Source organism: Periophthalmus magnuspinnatus, chromosome 6, assembly GCF_009829125.3.
Source record: "Periophthalmus magnuspinnatus isolate fPerMag1 chromosome 6, fPerMag1.2.pri, whole genome shotgun sequence".
Lineage (NCBI taxonomy): Eukaryota > Metazoa > Chordata > Actinopteri > Gobiiformes > Gobiidae > Periophthalmus > Periophthalmus magnuspinnatus.
Genome location: NC_047131.1, coordinates 14,533,411 through 14,552,146, shown reverse-complemented (window position 1 = coordinate 14,552,146; position 18,736 = coordinate 14,533,411). Strand labels below are relative to the sequence as shown.

General features: G+C 38.9%; 1 protein-coding gene across 1 annotated transcript in view; it reads right to left on the bottom strand.

Annotated features, from left to right (window-relative positions):
- The window catches only part of pclob (piccolo presynaptic cytomatrix protein b), a 107,506-nt gene that overhangs the window by 15,577 nt on the left and 73,193 nt on the right, over nucleotides 1–18,736 (bottom strand). Inside the window, exons 26-32 of the mRNA XM_055222579.1 lie at nucleotides 17,955–18,199; nucleotides 13,920–13,964; nucleotides 13,688–13,818; nucleotides 6,553–6,579; nucleotides 5,432–5,525; nucleotides 2,911–2,982; nucleotides 1,318–1,615 (exon numbers count right to left, since the gene is read on the bottom strand). Coding sequence (XP_055078554.1) covers nucleotides 1,318–1,615; nucleotides 2,911–2,982; nucleotides 5,432–5,525; nucleotides 6,553–6,579; nucleotides 13,688–13,818; nucleotides 13,920–13,964; nucleotides 17,955–18,199 — 912 coding nt within the window. The remainder of the gene's footprint in view (nucleotides 1–1,317; nucleotides 1,616–2,910; nucleotides 2,983–5,431; nucleotides 5,526–6,552; nucleotides 6,580–13,687; nucleotides 13,819–13,919; nucleotides 13,965–17,954; nucleotides 18,200–18,736) is intronic.

Below are 18,736 nucleotides of genomic sequence, written 5' to 3'. Positions count from 1 at the left end.
TAGAACCTGTTTTACCGGGTGTAAGCCTTGAGCATTTTATGTACAATTTGCATAAAAGTTTATGCTGCACAAATGGACACAGAAGTGTAGCTGAAAATAGACTAAAAATGCAGTTTTAAATCATTAGGCACCTCATGTCTACTTTGAAACGTGGGGCTTGTAGAAAGGAAAGCTTGCGATTAGATATGGGCGATTAAAAGTAGTTGTTAACAAAGCTGAATTACCCAACTTCATAAAAGTTCTGTCGTCTCCCCCATAAACTGTATTGTAAAAGCAGGACTAATGATGCTGAAAATAAACACATGATTTTCTTGCTGTGAGCTGAGAGCAGGTACATCTAACTACCTTTATTTTATATAGACCCTTCCAGTGCACCGTTCCATACGTTAACTTCAATACATTTTCAGTGGGAGTGTTAGTATTAGCCTCCAAACATCACATACTATGAAAAACCTGATTTGAAAAAGGCTGATTTGGAAACTGACAATCACTCGACCATACGTGACAAATATTTGAGCCTGTTAGATTATAATTAATGTTAGTGATTAGCTCCAAAATAAGCATACACATATATAAACATTTCTTAAGACTACAATATAGTGAGCTTCAACAGCCTAACTATTTAATTTTAGGTTTTAATCATCAAGCAAAACAAATCCTGTATACATAGAAACTGGAGCTGGATAAATATTGGCTGTTATTACTTGTTAGCAAATGTAACAAACATATAAGCAACAACTATTTGTCTGGACTTTCTACAAATGTCAAAATTAAGGATGGACTGATAGGGATTTTTTGAGCCGATAATGATATCTGGTATTTGGCCCACTGCTGTGGCCGATAACTGATACTTGGCGACACTGACATTTAGCTTTTAAAACCCATAGCTAGGCCCACAAATGTATCTTAAGTTAAAGTAACAGTCACAAACACATTTTTCACTTTTGGAAAAATGATAACAAAATCTGTTTTACTGGGATATAAAATAATTTGTTACATGTTTCTGTAACATACAGCCATATAATACTTCTCTTGTCTCGTTCTCGTCTTCTTTTTGACTCATTGATCTGTCCAAAAAGGGCAGAGGGCAGGGCCAAAAACTATCAGTATTGATTACTGACACAGACCAATATCGATGTCTGTATTGATATCCAGTATACTGATGCTAGAACCTATATATTGCCCATCCTGAGTCAAAATGAATGTTTTTATGTTGCTGTCCTTGTTAAACTGAAAGGGACAGTATCAGGCTGTGTGCGCATCAACTCTAAATGTGTCACTTCTGGAAGGGTCTGGACTTTTGACCTGATGTTGTACCTTTGCCTGGATCGGGGAAGATTCCGTGGCTGCGACTCTTGATGACAGAGTTTTTGGGCGAGTCGTGAGTACCATCCCCCTGCCCCGAGGCGTGACCCAGCCCTCCGTGGGTGCTCCCTGGTCCCATCCCAGCTCCTGGCATGTGGCCCTGCCCTGGCCCCGATGCTGGCCCGGATTCTGGGGGCCCCTGGGTTGTGTGGTGGGCCCGGCTGTGCTCGATGCTCTCGCTCTGCTCCTTCAGAGGAAGCCAGCGCGGGATGTTGTCCAACTGGGATGTGTTAGACAGGTCAATCAGCACCTGCAAAACAAACAAACAAACGATTTCAATTTGACTTTCTCAGTGCGATCAGCCCAGATTTGGATCACTGTACCATCTTGTATCAAGGGATTAGTATCTGTGAGATTTTGAGCACAATTGAGGTGCATTCACAGTTAGCATTTTAGCTTTATTGAGAACCCTGGTTAGTTGATATAATCCTTCATTCATCCAAGAGTGGTACATGGGAAAAAGAGGTTTCAAAGGTACTCATCTGAACACTGATGAAATGTCCAGATGTACCTTAATAGGTTAGTTAGTAAACAAGGGCAGGGCAGTTTCACTCTTAAACTCCTCCCTTTGAGGGCAGGGCTTGTCTAACTCAGAGTAATATAAATGTTAGTGTATCAAACCAGTTACATCAAGTTGAAAATGGCTTCTGGAGGGGAGCCAAAATGTTGTGATCTAAGACTACCGGAAGACGACCTCTGAAGCCTTCAGTATTTGACCACTCCTGGACAAATGAGGGATTACACAGTCTAGTGCAGTAGTTCCCGAACTTTTTGTATTTGTGTAACCCCTGAGACTTTTGATGACCAACCCCCTACTGCTCGATTAACAATCCTCACATCAGAGCCTGATCTGGTGCACTCGGTTCTGGGAGTAGACGTTAATGCACACCTGTGTGCCCAGCTCGGAGCATATATCTCCAGAGGAAGAATACCATATCTACTGCATCCAGCAATGTTTTTTGAGTTTACTGGACTATACTTGCTTGTTACAAATAAAGCTGGACTACAAGTGCAGCAGAATGTTTCATGTTGAAAAATATATGCACATGCTCAAAGGAACGCAGAGATTTGGATGAAGGATGCAAACTGCTGGGGAATATTTCCAAGTTTTACGCACAAGGAGGATTGCGCTCTGGGTGAGTTCTAGTTAAACTTTTAATGTTTTGCCCATCATCCCCACGTATTGTTCCATTGTTCCCAAAATCTCATCACTTTGAATTACTTTGTGTATAAATTGTGCTATACAAATAAACTTGCCTTGCCTTGCCTTACAATACCACAGTTTGGTCTAGTGTCCAGATGACTACCTTTGAAACCTTTTCTACCTTAACCATAGTTGTTGGCCGTTATGTATGCTATAGTATGAATGCCCTTGCTGTAAATCTTCTAAAACAATGTAGCACCAACCCAAGACCTGAAAGACGCCACTAACAACACTATTTCCATGGATAATCACTGCAATTATGTGGATTGGATCATGACTATTCTGTGTCTATTTCTTGAATGACTTAAAATCTCGACTAAAGAGTTTGTGTCTGTGCTTACTTCTCCCAGGAAGTCATTAGAGGAGGATCGGTCGTAGTCCCACACCGTCACCTCTAGAGTCTTCTTTTTCAGCTGGAAAATGAGGAAGAAAAATACACAAATTGAAACCTACAAAGTCCAGGTTGAGACCAAGCCAAGCTGGCCAAATCTGAAATAAATTAAGAACATTAGTACTGACAATGCAATGGAGGACAACAGTTGTTTTTGATACCATAATTCTGAATGTAATTATCACTATCACTTAAATTATCATGTATTTTATTTTGTACTTTGCATAACAACAAGACAGCAATGTGATTTCTGTATTGCACATTTCATTTAAATGGTTTGGTCAAGTTTTAATATCGTTTAGTAAAGGATTTTTTGATAGTTTCGACCACCCTAGTCACAGTGAAGGTCCTAATTTGGAAATAAATAAATAAAATACAAAATAAATAAAAAGTGAAAAGAAATATAGTAGTGTTTTCAGCCTGCAACAATCTTGGTTGAAAATCACCTAATCAACATTTTTATTAAATCTCTGGTCAGCACAGAAGGTCTAATTGGATTTTGATCTTTCCATTATCTGAAGGCACGGCTGCAGATTCCCAGGCGAGATGCAGTGAGATTCTTATGGCTGACCAACAAAGAAAATGATTAACAGGAGATGGTCTCAGGGGAGGAGGTAATCCACTAGCTCTGTGCTGACCACTGAAGATATGGCACACAACACAACTATTGTACTGGAACTAGGCTGCTACAAACTATTATTCATTTAGGTGAATATATTTTGTTAAAGTTTTTATCATCATGATATAACATATTCACTAATACAAAAACATTGATCAAATGTCCAGTTATTTTTTTATTCATGAATTAAGTAAAAAAAAAATAATAATAAAATAAATAAATAAATACTAGCAGAGAAGGTTGTCAAAGGTTGTCAAATCACGTACTAATTGATCTAATTGATACTAAAACTAGTATCGAAACTAGATACTCATTTGAGCAGGTAACGATGCAAAAAAATACACTCACAGGACAGAAGTGAACCTTTCCTGAACAGTCTTATCAGAAGAAGTATAGAGTAGACCACTATGGAACCTTACGGCTGGGGGACTACCACATATACCTCAACATGGTGACATAAAAGAAAGTACTATTATTTAATGCTGAAAATCACATTCTATTGTCTAAAGAAAGTGTTATAGATGGCAGTGGTATCAGAATCTTATGAGTATCGAGTCTGTTCCTTAGTATTAACATTTTAGTATCGTGATAATATTAGTAACAGTGCCAGGATTTGAACTGGCAACCCTTGGATTAAAATGTGTGTGATTTATGCACGACACTAGCACTGACACAGAGGATTGTGGACTGTTGGAGCTGTTGTTTTGATGTGAGTTTCTCTCCTCAAAAAATCAATTTTAACAGCGTTCAGCTGTGATGAACACGGCATGCTGGGTAATAAAACTTTATAATCATCATTGTCGTCGTCATAAAGGGCATGATCCTAGCCCGACTGGAACCCTGGTCTTAAGAATCCAAAACCATTGCTATACCAATCACACCACCAGTGTGTTCCCAGTAAATTGCCGGGTACAAAATGTCAGAACGTTTAGTAATCCTCTTCTGGATCAGTTCGGATGATTGAGAAGAGGAGTGAGAGAATGTCATATAGTTAGATGAAACTAAAATAGAACTTTTTGGTAAAAACTCAATTTTTTGTGTTTGGAGAAGAAAGAATCCTGAGTTGCATCCAAAGAACACCATACCTACTGTGAAGCATGAGGATGGAAACATCATGCTTTGCGGCTGTTTTTCTACAAAGAAACCAGGACGACTGATCTGTGTAAAGGAAAGAATGAATGGGCCATGTATTGTGAGATTTTGAGTGAAAACATCCTTCCATCAGCAAGGGCATTGAGGATGAAACGTGGCTAGGTCTTTCAGCATGACAATGATCCCAAAAACACCGTCTGGGCAATGAAGGAGTGGCTTTGTAAGAAGCATTTCAAGGTTCTAGAGTGACCTAGCCAGTCTCCAGATCTCAACCCCATAGGAAATCTTTGGAAATGAAAGTCTGTGTTGTACAGTAACAGCCCCAAAACATCACTGCTCTAGAGGAGATCTGCATGGAGAAATCGGCCAAAGTACCAGCAACAGTGTATGAAAATCTCATGGAGATTTACAGAAAACATTTGAACTCTGTCATTGCCAACAAAGGGTATATAACAAAGTATTGAAATGAACTTTTGTTATTGACCAAATACTTACTTTCCCTCATAATTTGCAAATAAATTCTTTTAAAATCAGACAGTGATTTTTTTTTCCTCATTTTGTGTGTACCTATGGTGAAAAGCCTCTCTCATCTTTTCTAAGTGGGAGATTTTGCACAATTGGTGGCTGACTAAATATTTTTTGCCCCACTCTAACTCAGTTCTAAGTCAGATATCGGTATTTTCTTAATTCTATAGCTAAACTTTATTTTAAAATAACAAAATATGTTCACCTCTGTTTCTGAAAAGCTTTGAGTCTTTACCTGCTCCAAGTGGATGTTCTTGTAAATGACAGTCTGGTTCCACTCGGGGTTGACAGTCTTCTGGGCGTACTTGGTCCTGCGTTTGTTGTCGGCGCTGATGAAAACACACAGTTTACACCAGTTACTTCTGTTCATAATATTGTTCTGTGATTTTTGGACCACTTTGACTGTGATGTTTGAATCACCGGTTCATGTGCACTGAACAGATGTTCGTGGATGCAAGTGTAAACATGGTGTCAAAGAAATCCATGTGTGGAATATGCCATGTCCTTTCTCATACAGTGCACTGCAAAACATAGCTGCACAAGTAAAAATGACTCAAATGTACAAATATAATATTGTTATGTGCTAGATTTATTTTATTTTATCTGTAAAGTAAAAAAAATCTACCAGAAGAAAGAAAAAAAATCCATTATCAGATAAATCTGGCATAAACAAAAAAAAAGTCAATTGTCTTTCTGAAACCAGAAGGTTCGTGGTTCAAATTTATTGATGGGTTTCTGCTTCCTGTTTATCTGTGGATTTCAGAATGATGAGAAATTTAGATGGTTGCCAATTGCCATAGCGATTAAAATATAAAACAAAATGTTATATATTTTGAAAGTCCTCAATTTTACATATAACGGGAACTTGGGATCCATTTTGAGCACTTTCCACCATTCAGAAGATACAATATTTTGGTTTAATTGTTAATTGTTCTGGCAACATTATACATTTTTCATCACTCTGACTCAAGGATAGCACTAGAATACTGTTGTTGTACCTTTGGCAAGACACGTCACCTCTTTTGCCTTTATGAATATGGTGTGTGTGGTAGTCATAAGGGCTAATAGCACAAATTAGCGGCCATGTTTGCCTGGAAAACTGTGGCTACAGAAATACACCACCAAATAGTGAATAAATATTCGACTACTGTATCACTTGCTGTTGATTGTACATTTTAACTTTTGCAGATACAATTTTTTGCAGTGGCTCTAAAAGTTCAATGTATGAAAGTGAGTGTTGCGGCGAATCGACAAATGACAAGAACCAAAAAACAATGGAAAAAACACATTGGAGCAGACTTATAATGGAAATCATAACCAAGCACACCAACGGAAAGGCCAAAAGCACCACGCTACCTTGCATTCTGGACAACCATGACTTGTCTGAGGGAGTCCAGAAGAGGAGGAGGAGGGCAGAGACCACAAACCAACCAGGAGAAAGCAAAACACAAAAACAACAGTCAGAGAAGCAGAGGATCGTACAGGAGAGACAAGGGCAGAGAGCGAAGACGAACCAGGTATTCACCACTGACATGGGAAGACTATCTGGTTTTTGACCTGGTGAAGACATTTTGTAGACCAGTAAAACTATATTAGACCTGCTGGAGACCCTATGTAGACCTTGGTTTAGAGGAAGTCTAAAGCAGTGGCTTAGAACTGGTTTAGAGCTAACGTAGAGCTAGTTTAGAACTGGCTTTGAACTGGTTTAAAACTAGCTTTGAACTGGCTTTGAACTGGTTTAGAACTGGCGTAGAACTGGCGTAGAACTGGCGTAGAACTGGCGTAGAACTGCCTTAGAACTGGTGTAGAACTGTCATCGAATTGGCTTTGAACTGGTTTAGAACTGGCTTTGAAATGGCATAGAAAAGGCATAGAACTGGCTTTGAACTGGTTTAGAACTGGCGTAGAACTGTCATAGAACTGGCTTTGAACTGGCTTAGAACTGGGTTTGAACTGGCTTTGAACTGCTTTGAACTGGTGTAGAACTGTTGTAGAATTGGCTTTGAACTGGCTTAGAACTGGCTTAGAACTGGCGTAGAACTGGGATAGAACTGTGACAGAACTGGCTTTGAACTGGCTTAGAAATGGTGTAGAACTGGTTTAGAACTGGCTTTGAACTGGCCTAGAACTGGCCTAGAACCGGCATAAAACTGGCTTTGAACTGGTGTAGAACTGTGATAGAACTGTGATAGAACTGGCTTTGAACTGGTTTTGAACTGGCTTAGAACTGGCGTAGAACTGGTTTAGAACTGGCGTAGAACTGACCTAGAACCGGCATAAAACCGGCGTAGAACCGGCATAGAACTGTGATAGAACTGGCTTTGAACTGGCTTAGAACTGGCGTAGAACTGGTTTAGAACTGGCTTTGAACTGGCCTAGAACTGGCCTAGAACCGGCATAAAACTGGCTTTGAACTGGCTTTGAACTGGCTTCGAACTGGCTTCGAACTGGTTTTGAACTGGCTTTGAACTGGTTTTGAACTGGCTTTGAACTGGTTTAAAACCGGCGTAGAACTGGTCTAGAACTGGTCTAGAACTGGTCTAGAACTGGTCTAGAACTGGCGTAGACCTGGTGTTAACCTGTATTAGACCTAGGGGAGACTCTGTGCAGATCTGCTGTAGAACTGGTTAGATTCTGTAGACCTGATTTTGCCCATGTGTAGACCTGGCTTTTAACCTGGTTTAGGCCTGCTTTGATCAATGACCTCCACAAGTAAAAGACTTAGAGCTGAGCTAATCACGTTTCTTCTCTGGCATGACATATAACTACATATCATTGTCTCCTGGATTAGTTTTGCTTTAGTCCTAGTCTAGACCTGGCACTGACCTGGTTTAGAACTGGGATAGATCTGGTTTAGAGATATTCCTAGCCTGCCAAGCAAGTTCTTTCTACTTCCTGCTGTAATGCAATAAGGTCTCACTAATTCAGAAGAAATATGCACTTTTTTACTTTGTTTTCTGTTTTACTTGCAAAACACCATGTTTATTTTTACACCAACAGACCATGCTTTTCTCTGATTGGTTAATTCGCCTGTCAATCACGCCCATCGGAATTTGTGGAGACAGGATACGGCTTCATACTAATTTATATTCCAGGCTTAGACTTAAATTGGACATGCTTTAGTCTATGTTTAGTCATGTAAACTAAACCTGGACTAAACCAGGACAAAACCAGGACTAAAACAAGTGTACATCAGGACTGAACTGGACCCAAAAAAGGGCCAGACCAAACGTGAAGATACCTTATCGTCTTTGATTTAGAACTGGTTTCAGTAATCCTAAAATTCAGTTTGTAATTTGTTTTTTGGACCTGGCGTTTCTTGATTTCTGCTCCACTTTTTTCTATTATTGTGATATTTATTTTTGCAGATTGAAGCGGTGATTTGCCCTCTCTTGTTTACTTGGTTGTTCCTGCTGTAGACGTGAGGAGCTCAGAGTAAAGGACTGAGAGCTGAGCCAATCAATAGTCTTTTCAGGCCTGATTACAGCACTAGAGAAATGCGTCTGACACCAGTCCAAAAATGCTGCTGTGATCGCACGTTGCCGAAGGGGGGATAAATAATTCAGGCTTTGAAAATGTTGCAACGGAGCATGCTCACTGTACTGCTAATAAGGCCTAAGAGGAGAAAAGGTGTACTAATTGATTAGACCTGGTTTAGTCCTGGTTTAGTCCTGATTTAATCCTGGTTTAGTCCTGGTTTAGTCCTGGTTTAGTCCTGGTTTAATCCTGGTTTAATCCTGGTTTAGGTCTGGTTTAGTCCTGGTTTAGTCCTGGTTTAATCCTGGTTTAGGTCTGGTTTAGTCCTGGTTTAGTCCTGGTTTAATCCTGGTTTAGGTCTGGTTTAGTCCTGGTTTAGCTGTCAGATATTCAGACATGCAAACATGGACTAGTATGGTTTAGTCTAGGTTGAGACCTTGTTAAAGGACCTGTACATGATTTTTCTTCATTTCTTTGTATTTGAGCAAAATATTTTATGCCCCAGTACTGATATATTGTATAAGCAACTGTTGAGGTCAAAATAAGTCCACTGTGCACTTTGCATCTAATTAGAAAGCATTTTTATTGTCTTTTAATCAGGAAATGAGTGTTAGCTCGTTAGTTGGTCTCTTAGAGTTGGGAAAAGTGCCTATAAACTCATTGCAGTGAATAACTAAGAAGTTCTGAATGCACACGGTAAGTGAGGAATAACTTTGGACCACTGCAAAGACAGTAAAAATCAGGTACAGCAACTTTATCTCCCAATGTATAGGACCTTCACACTTGTCCTGGTTTGGTCCATGTGTGAGCCCAGTTTAGTCCCGTTGAATGAGTCCTGTTCTAGTTCTGGTGTAGTCCTGGTTTAGTCTCTTTTTGACCTTGTTTAGTCCTGGTTTAATTTCTTACATAGATCTGGTTGGGATCTGGCCTAGATTTTCTACTCAATCAGGTCTTGGTTTAGTATATAGTTTTACTTCCTGGTCAGCAGATATGACATATGTGTTACCTAGCAACCATAATGTAAACAAGGGCTAAAACTAGTCTAAATTGCACAATGTTATAATTAGACTAATGAAATTTGGGTAGAATTTTCTGTGTTGATAATATAAGAAGAGGAACTGTGATTTAAACCTCATTGCTATTTTCAACTTTTTATCCACAGACTGTCTCTTAACTGAAGTAAACCTATGATAAATATTGACCACAGGCACTATCCTACCAAACCAAGTCATAATTAGACAACATATGCAGGCTTTGTGTAGTCCAAATTTAGTCCTCGTTTAGTTTTGGTTTAGATCTAGTTAATACCTTGTTTTGTGCTGTCACTTACTGTCGCTTTTTCTAGTCTTTGTGTCCATTCACGCACGGGCCTTTCTCTGTCCTGGTTTAGCCCTAAACAACAAACCTGGTGTAATGATCCTATGAGACCAACATGTGGTGCTAGATCCTCCTCCACCCCTCAGTAGCAGAGGCCAGGCTGGACTGTGGACCTAATCTCATGAGAAGGTCTGATGGGTCATTATCTAAGTGCAGATAGGATTACAGCAGCGATAAACAGCGTATCGATCCCTGTGCGAGCTATTAACAGAGCAGAGGCCAGGAGCAGAGCTAGAGCCAGAGGAAAACTACTTTGGACAATACTGTATGTGTGAGAGAGAGAGCTGGGTCAAGGCAAAAAATAAATCGATGTTTGAGATGTCAACACACGCTACCATTTTATGCCTTTTAAAAAATGTATGCTTGTTTTGTATTATATGATCTGGCTTTTAGAAAATTGTGACACCGGTATATGACCCAGCCCCAATTACATTCCTAAGTTTGGAAAGACTGACATATTTAGACTAGTTTTGCCTTCAGCCTGGTACTGATACTAACATTCTATCCCTTCATTGTAAAGATCCTATATTACGCAAACTCTTGTGGGGTTTAAGCCATGTTATAATGTTGCTACCTTCTCAAAAACGTACGTGGAGTTGTGTTTTGTTTAGTTAAGATGTTGGAGTAACCCTTTATTATTAGTCTGTCTACATCTCCAAAGCTCAAAATGCTCTGTTCCACCTTGTGATGTCATGAAGTTGTAGTTTTCAAGTTAACAGCTCCTTTTACATTTTGATTGGTAGAGATTGGAATTTTCAGGGCTGAGATTGTACAAATGATTCTAGTGAAGGTGCATGGATTGTAAAAACATAGTGGAACAGTTCCTGTATCACCACGTGACATCACAAGGTGGAGCGGACTGTTTTCTGTGTAAATAAGCTATGAGTTTGTGAGTTAAATGTGTGAATGAAACGCGTGATGTTTTTGGAGAGGGATCAACATTATAACATAGATCTGAAAATAGCATAATATGGGCCGTTTAAGAGTTAATATCTAACTTCCAGCTCCATTTTGTAAAGTTTAGTCGTATAAGCAGGATTTGTGTTGCTTGATGAAATAAAACAAACATTAAATTGTCAAGCATAACATCAAATTGAAGAACTTTTTTGTTTTACATGTTTTTATTCTCATCATCACTAACCGCTGCATCAATAAATGATCAAACACACTTCCATTTCCTAATAAGGCTCTGGTGTTACGCTAACGCTCTCACTGAAGAGAACAAGATTTGGATTTTATCACATTGACTTAACTTTATCGATGTTAACTTAGTATCTAGATATTATTGACTGTATAAACTCAGTCGCCTCATGCTTGAGAGCTCATTCTTCACTATGATTGGTTATATTCGCCCGTCACTCACTCAGAGCATCACAGAGGCTGACCAATAGGAGGAGTGAGGACAAAATATCTGCTTTTGAGCCTAGAGAGCAGCATTAAATAGAGAATTACTGACTCATCATGTGACAAAATTGCATATCATCAAAAGGATGAGCTCACGATTCTGTTTTTTATCACCACATCACCCTAAATGTAATAATATTATTGATATGGAGCTGCAATGTCAAAACTCACTCAAAAACTCATTGGGTGTTTTTATCAGTGGCCTTGTACCATCAGCGCCATCGGCTCCAGTCAAATGAAGCTCATCAAGGCGAGCAGTTATAGGGGTTATTTGGAGCTTGGAGTTTGTAGCTGTTGCAACCACAGAGCCAATCCGGTGTGAGGGTGTTTGATTGGTTTGATTGACAGCAACACTATCAATCAAACCTGTTGCTAACACTAGCAGGAGCAAGCTAGGGTAAAGAAGGTCTGATTTGTCTATTATTAATGTTCATATCTTGATTTATGGACAAAATAGCAAACTAAAAATACCAATACGAACATTTTAAGACCAACATTACAGGCGAGACAGCAGCAGTTACGGAGAGAGGGGCGACAGTTTTTCAATTGAAAGTGAATTGGAGCCAGAGTCAATGGAGCCGGAAGCGTGAATCTGCTCACTTTCTTTTTGGAATGTGGCGGCTAGCAGGTTAGCTATGTCCATTTATATATACAATTTCATCAATATGCAAAAAAAAAACAACAACAAAAAACTAAAAAAGTCTAGGGAACTACATAAACCATGATCCTTTGCTGTTTGCTAGTGCCTCCAGTGAGAAAACAACTATTCTTTCTCGTCTTAATCTTTATAGTTTGGATCTATAACACCCTGATACATTTTCACTATTCATGTCTGTGTTTTGTCCTTGCTCTCTAGGTCACCAGCCTGTCCATAACCACACGCCGCCCGCTTTGCTTGATCCCTGGTCTGTTCCGTATCACATCCTTCAGCAGCACTAGCATGTCCTGTCAGTCTGGGGTACAGTGAAGAGGAGGTCAGAAAAAGCTGAGGAGAGGAGACGAGACAGACAGCAGCAGAGAGCCACACACAGAGCAGACGTCAGCACAGATGAGTTAAAACCACTTGAATTCATAATGTCGGGTTTTGAGTTGTTTTGACTGGAGTTATTTAGCTAATAGCTCTAAATGATGATGTAATACTCGTCGCTAGGGTCAAAATGAAGTGTTCATTTGTAAAACCTGAAAGGCTTTAGTGCAATTAAAGATATGTACTCAACTTAAAGCAGATCTGTTATGCAAAATGAACTTTTCAGAGCTTTTTCTCAGCCGAAGTTGTATCTGGAGTGATTCATGCATGTTCGAGCAATCTTTAAACGCTTATTTTCAAGATGCCATTTTGCCGAAAATAAGTGATTAAAGATTGCTCAAGCGTGCATGAATCACTCCAAAGTAAACGGTGAGGGGAAGCAACTATGACACGGTTAAAAGCTCTGAAAAGTCGATTTTGCATAATAGGTAAGCTTGAATAGTTTTGTTATTCCTGTTTCAAAGAGGACCAATGTTTAAAGGTGCATTATGTAACTTTCCTTCTGAAGGATCAAGTGGAAGATATTGCTTTGCCTGAAATGCACCACTTATTTATCTCCATGGAGACAATCAGAAGACCTCACAAGGTTTATTCCGTAATAAAAAACAAAAAAAAACAAAAAACCCATATAATTGAATAAATACTATAGGTAGATATATGTTTAATGCGATACTGAGGAACATTCCAGCCAAAGCAGTAGGACAATGACATGGTGGATGCTGTAAAAAATTCAATTCTAAATTCATAATTTACCAATTTTTTTTACAATCTTAAATTCAGCCAAATAGTGACTTAAAACAGATATTATGTTACCTTCTTCCAGTTAAATATTTTATGCTAAACAAACCTATACATTTCTAAGTCATTAGAAATATTTGCTTTGGATCAAAATTTAAAAATGCTAAAAAAAATAAAAAAAAAAAAATGAAAAAAAAAAGTGAGATCACCTATACATTTCAAATTCTTTAAATCCAAAATATTTGCTTTGGATCAAAATAAAAAAATGCAAAAACAATATATTTATTTAGTCCAAATTTCACTGCATTTTCCTTTTTTAGTATTGGAAAATGTAAGTGTTGTCAAATTAAACTTATTCAACTCATGAAAACCACTCAAATAAAATAGTTTGAATTCAAATAATTTCAACTCATGTCACTATTGTTGTTTTGCTGCGCACAAACACACACACATGCATTAGGATCTCACCCTCGTCCCGGGAGCAGGTAGACTTTGACGAAGGGGTCGGAGTAGCCGTCATTGTCCCGGGGGGCTAGGTTCCTGGCCTGGAGCACGTGGACGATCAGGTTACCCAGGTTCCTGTCATAGTTGATTTGGAGCTAAAAGAACAAAACAGTGACAGACAGACAGACAGACAGACAGGGCAGTGTGTCAGATGAGATGACGTGACTGGAGAGTGAATTTGGGATTTTGTTTTTACCTGGATCTCGCCCGTGATGGGGTGAGGTGTTCTGGTGACTTCAGTCTAGAAAGGTTAATAAAAAACATGTTGAGATGAAATTACTGCACCTGTATATGCGTAAGCAAATTGTGACATGACTTTTGACATATTTTATAATACAAAAACGGCAAAGTTCAGTTCATTGTAGAGTTGCTTTTTGAACTACATCTTCTCAAGAGTGTTAAGTTTGAGAGTTAAGTTTTAGTCTACTTTTAACAACAAAGATGTCCTGCTAATTTAAGTTTGATTATTTGATTATTATGGTCAACAAGAAAATATTTTTATTTTAACAATGATTGACGGGACATGTACAGATGTGTGACAAAAGCGGAACTTGAATCTAGTCTCCACTTTCATTAAAAAGCAGGACTTTTTGGAGCTACCATGTTATAACCATAGACTCTATAAAAAGTGGACTAAGGGAGTGTGACGTCGCCCAAAGTGTTCATCTCCAGCCAAATGAAGCTCGTCGATGCTAGCGGTTATAGCGGCAAATTTGGAGCCGAGTTCCATATTTGGAATCTGACCGTGAGTATCATTGCAACCAAAAAGTCAACCCAGAGCGAGGCTGATAAAGGTAACGCCACTTCCCGCCTGCACCGCTGGTTTAGCACGGAGTGAGTGATTAACAAAGCTGTCAATCATGCCGCTAATGCTAACGGGAGTGACTTCGGTGAAAGAAGGTGCCTGATTTGTCTGTTGTTAATGTTCATATCTTGGTTTATAGACAGAATAGTGAAATAAAAATATCAGAATCATGTAGAGCAGGTTAATACGAACATTTTAAGACCAAAATGACGAGGCTCACTGCAGTTACAGAGAAAGGAGTGACAATTTTTCAATGTAAAGTGAATTGGAGCCAGAATCGATGGAGGAGTGGGGCGGGTAACAGGCTAACTTAATCTATTATATATACAGTCTATGGTTATGGCATTGCTCCCTCATCAAAAACATGCCTGAAGAGGTTTTAGATGTCATCAGTGCATGTTTTAGCCGTCTTGATCTCTCCCAGGCCCTATTCAAATGTTGCTTATATGGGTAGGAGTTTGATGCCATTCTTCTTGTACAGTGCTCAGCCAACAAGCCATAAGCGCTACTGCACCACTATTTTTCATATACTCTATACAAAAGCATGATACAAAACAATACACAGCAGCTTCATAATCCTGATGCGATGTGCAGTAGTTTCATAAGGAGGATGTGGGATTGTGTTGTGATGGCGCACAGAAGGGAATGCAAAGGGAGGGGGAGCATCAAAACTGAAACAGAAAGTAATTAAAGATTTGGAAATGTTGCTTTCGGTGAATGCAGCATTTTCAAAACAAGGTTAAAAGGTAACATGGCAAGATAAAGATGTTATGTGTTAGCAATTAATACCCCGTAGAAGTGTAATAACTGCATCCTATTGAAGACAGGTTCAGCACATTAATGTTCAGTGCATAGACTTTTACGACAGGGAGGAGTTGTTGGCGTGGCATCACTATGTGGGAATTTTCAGTGCTGGAAAGGCCTACAGAATGCTTCATTACTCAAAGATACATGAATGAACTAAAAACAAGTCCAGGTAGGTTTTTAATGAAGCTCCACAGTCCCGCCCACTTCCAAGTCTGCTCCGGTTCCAGAAGTAAATTTTCCATTAATTTTTTTCCATAGACTTTTAAAAAAAAATCAGCTATTAAGAGAAGCACATTTAAAAGGCAAGATTCTGCAAGATTGTAGGTCTTGTGGTCATTAGTTACCACGTACCTAATTATGCCTGAGCAAGTGTTCAAACTTTTAATATCATTTTTTCATCTATGAGAATACTGCTCACTGTTGAACTCCATAGCAACAATCCAACAGTCCAAATGACAAAAACCCGCATAGCATAAAACCACTTAATACTGCCCTTTTCATACTGTCCTTCTGAAAATGCGCAGTCATTTTCCTAAATGGGCCTATATCTTACATTGTGAGAAAAGTGATCGCTTGGGAAAGTCACTGTTTTAGAAGGTTAATTGGTTATTTGACACAACCCGACATGGAAATAGCTCCTTCTTTGAAGAAAACCATTTCAATCGATCCAGTAGCGTTTTGTTAACACAGATGTAATAAATGTGCTATGTAACAGTTTTTTTATGTTTAAGTGACAGTTTAATCCCATGCATTTGAGCAAATTTTGCCCAGTATGGATATAAGGAGGTCAAAATGAAACAGTGGTGTACTGTCTGGATTTAAAGGGGCTGTACCTGATTTTGTTGTCTTAAAAAAGAGGGGACAAAGTTCATTTAGTTAATTTAAATAGTTTGCAGTGGCCCAAGGTTATTCCTCCCTTACCTTGCACTATGATCATACACATTATTCCCCTTGATGAGTTAATTTAAGCGCTTTTCACAACTCTCAGAGACAAGATCGGACTTAACCACGCTGGTAAAGTTAGCAACAATTAGCATGCTAGCAGCACACTTCCTGATTATACAATAAAACACTTTCTAATTAGACGCAGACAGCACACGACGGTCTTATTTTGACCTCAAGAGCTACTTATACAATAAATCTGTACTGGAGCGAGACAAATTTTGCTCAAATACATGAAAAAAATGTCTTTATTTTCTGTGGATCAGGATGTGCGCTGTTAGCATGCTAGTTGTCGTTAGCTTTAGGTCCCTTAAAGTTGTGAGAAGAGCTTATAAACTCTTCGCAGTGAATAATTACGACGCTCAGAATGCATAAGAAACGTGAGGAATAACTTTGGACCGCTACAGCTTATTTGAACTGAAATTAGCGTCACGTTTTAAGACGGTAAAAATCAGGTACAGCGCCTTTAACTGCAACCATTTACAAGAAGCACAAGTATTTATATTTGGGCAACCAGCAGTCAGTAGGCTAGCATGTGTTTCGTAGCCTTTTCTGTCCATCATTGAGTGGTGAGCATCCAAAGCTGCACTCGCGCTTTGACCTTGACATTCCACCTCCATTTTGTGTGATGTAATAAGCGTCTGATGGAACGAGGAAGCGAGGAAGAAAAATGACAGCAGGGAAAGGGGAAAAGATGTCTGCTCCAGCCTTCGTGAGTCGTGATCCAGGCTGGTACCTTATGTGAACCACTGTCAATGAGCTAACAGGTATCAAGCAAAGAGCCTAATAATAGCACTTTTTTTTTTTTTTTTTTTAATACACTCTAGGTTTGCAATGGAATAACTACGCAATACAATTAAAGGGGCTGTACCTGATTATTACTATCTTAAATACGTACATTCCATCCTAATTATCCACCACAATGAGTTTATAAGCACTTTTCACAATTTTCAGAGACCAGATAATAACAACTAGCATGCTAACAGTGCACTGATTGCTTTCTAATTAGATGCAGACAGCACTTAACAGATGTATTTTGGCCTGCAGAGGTGTTTATACAATATACCTGTGCTGGGGCAAGACAAATTATACTCAAATACATAGGAAAAAATCTGATACAAGATTTTACACACTAGTTAAGCTAAAGAAGCAGTAAAGGTGTGTATTGTTTCTAAAATGTTATGATGTCATACTTCCAGATGGGCACAAGAGCCAGTTTTTCCCTATTGATTACATTTTACTTTGCAATGAAATATGGAAAAGGTTTGTCAAATTTGTAAAGCTGAACACATTCTGTACTGTTCAGGAGGCACAGCACAGAGGAGACTGACAATGGTCTACAGTCCCTCAGCCAATCAGGACGCAGAACACAATGCACGTTCATACGCTGTAAAAAAGCATGTAAAATTGCACCAAAAAAATCCACAAAACAGAGAGGCCGCGAAAGGTGAACCACGATATAACGAGGGGCAACTGTATTCATTTTAGCTGCTCCCATCTGTATTAAATATTATTGGCCTATAGAATGTTGTGATGTCATCTGAAACGGAGCAATTGTGTGCGGTAAATCCAATATTAGGACGCTTGCCAGTTGTTTTAGCACAGTGGTTACAGCTATTAGATTTCTTCTGTAAACTTTTCCAAAGGTAGGTCCACAAGAATCATCCTGTAGTCCACTCTTACCTTGTGCCTCTGCTTCTTGTTGATGGCAGGAGAGGCAGGCTGGCCCGGGCTGGGTACCCCACTGGAGGCGGCTGATCCTGGGCCGGACTGAAGGAGTGCGGAGCGTTCCAAAGCTGAGAGCACTCCAAGACCCCCAGGACCCATTGGTGCTCCCATCATCCCAGGGCCCTGCTGCTGGGACACCTTCTGGAGCTCCGCCGCCAACTGCTTCGGATCAACACCTGGGGAGCGCTGTCCGCCTACAGGCAGGAGGAGGTAGTGCGTTTAGGTGAAAAAAAAAAGACAAAAATACTTACATGGGTTAACTGGGTGGGATTTATGATTAATCTTCATTTGAGTATTCAACTATTTTAAGATTTATTTTGTCAGCAAGTCAAAATTACCAAGTACCAAGTAGAGCTGATTCTAATATTTATTGGTTTATACATAATATATACACTTTTTCAATTCAATTTTCAATTCAATTCATTTTTCTAAGCCCAGAATAAATGAATAAACAATAACTAAATAAATAAATAGCTAAATAAATACATTTTCAGTTAACTTCAAAATTAATTTAACAAAATAAAGGGGTTTTAATGTGTTTTATTTGTCAGATAGGCTCATTGTTTCTGTGTACATTACATGAGTTCTCTACATGTAACAGCTATAGAATTTGCTCTTCGTGTGATGTTAGAATTTCTAACTAAAATTATAAACCTAAAAAAATCACCAAACTGGGGGAAAAAAATTGTAAAATTTTCTGCAAAATTGTAACTGTGTTTTAGTTAAATAGG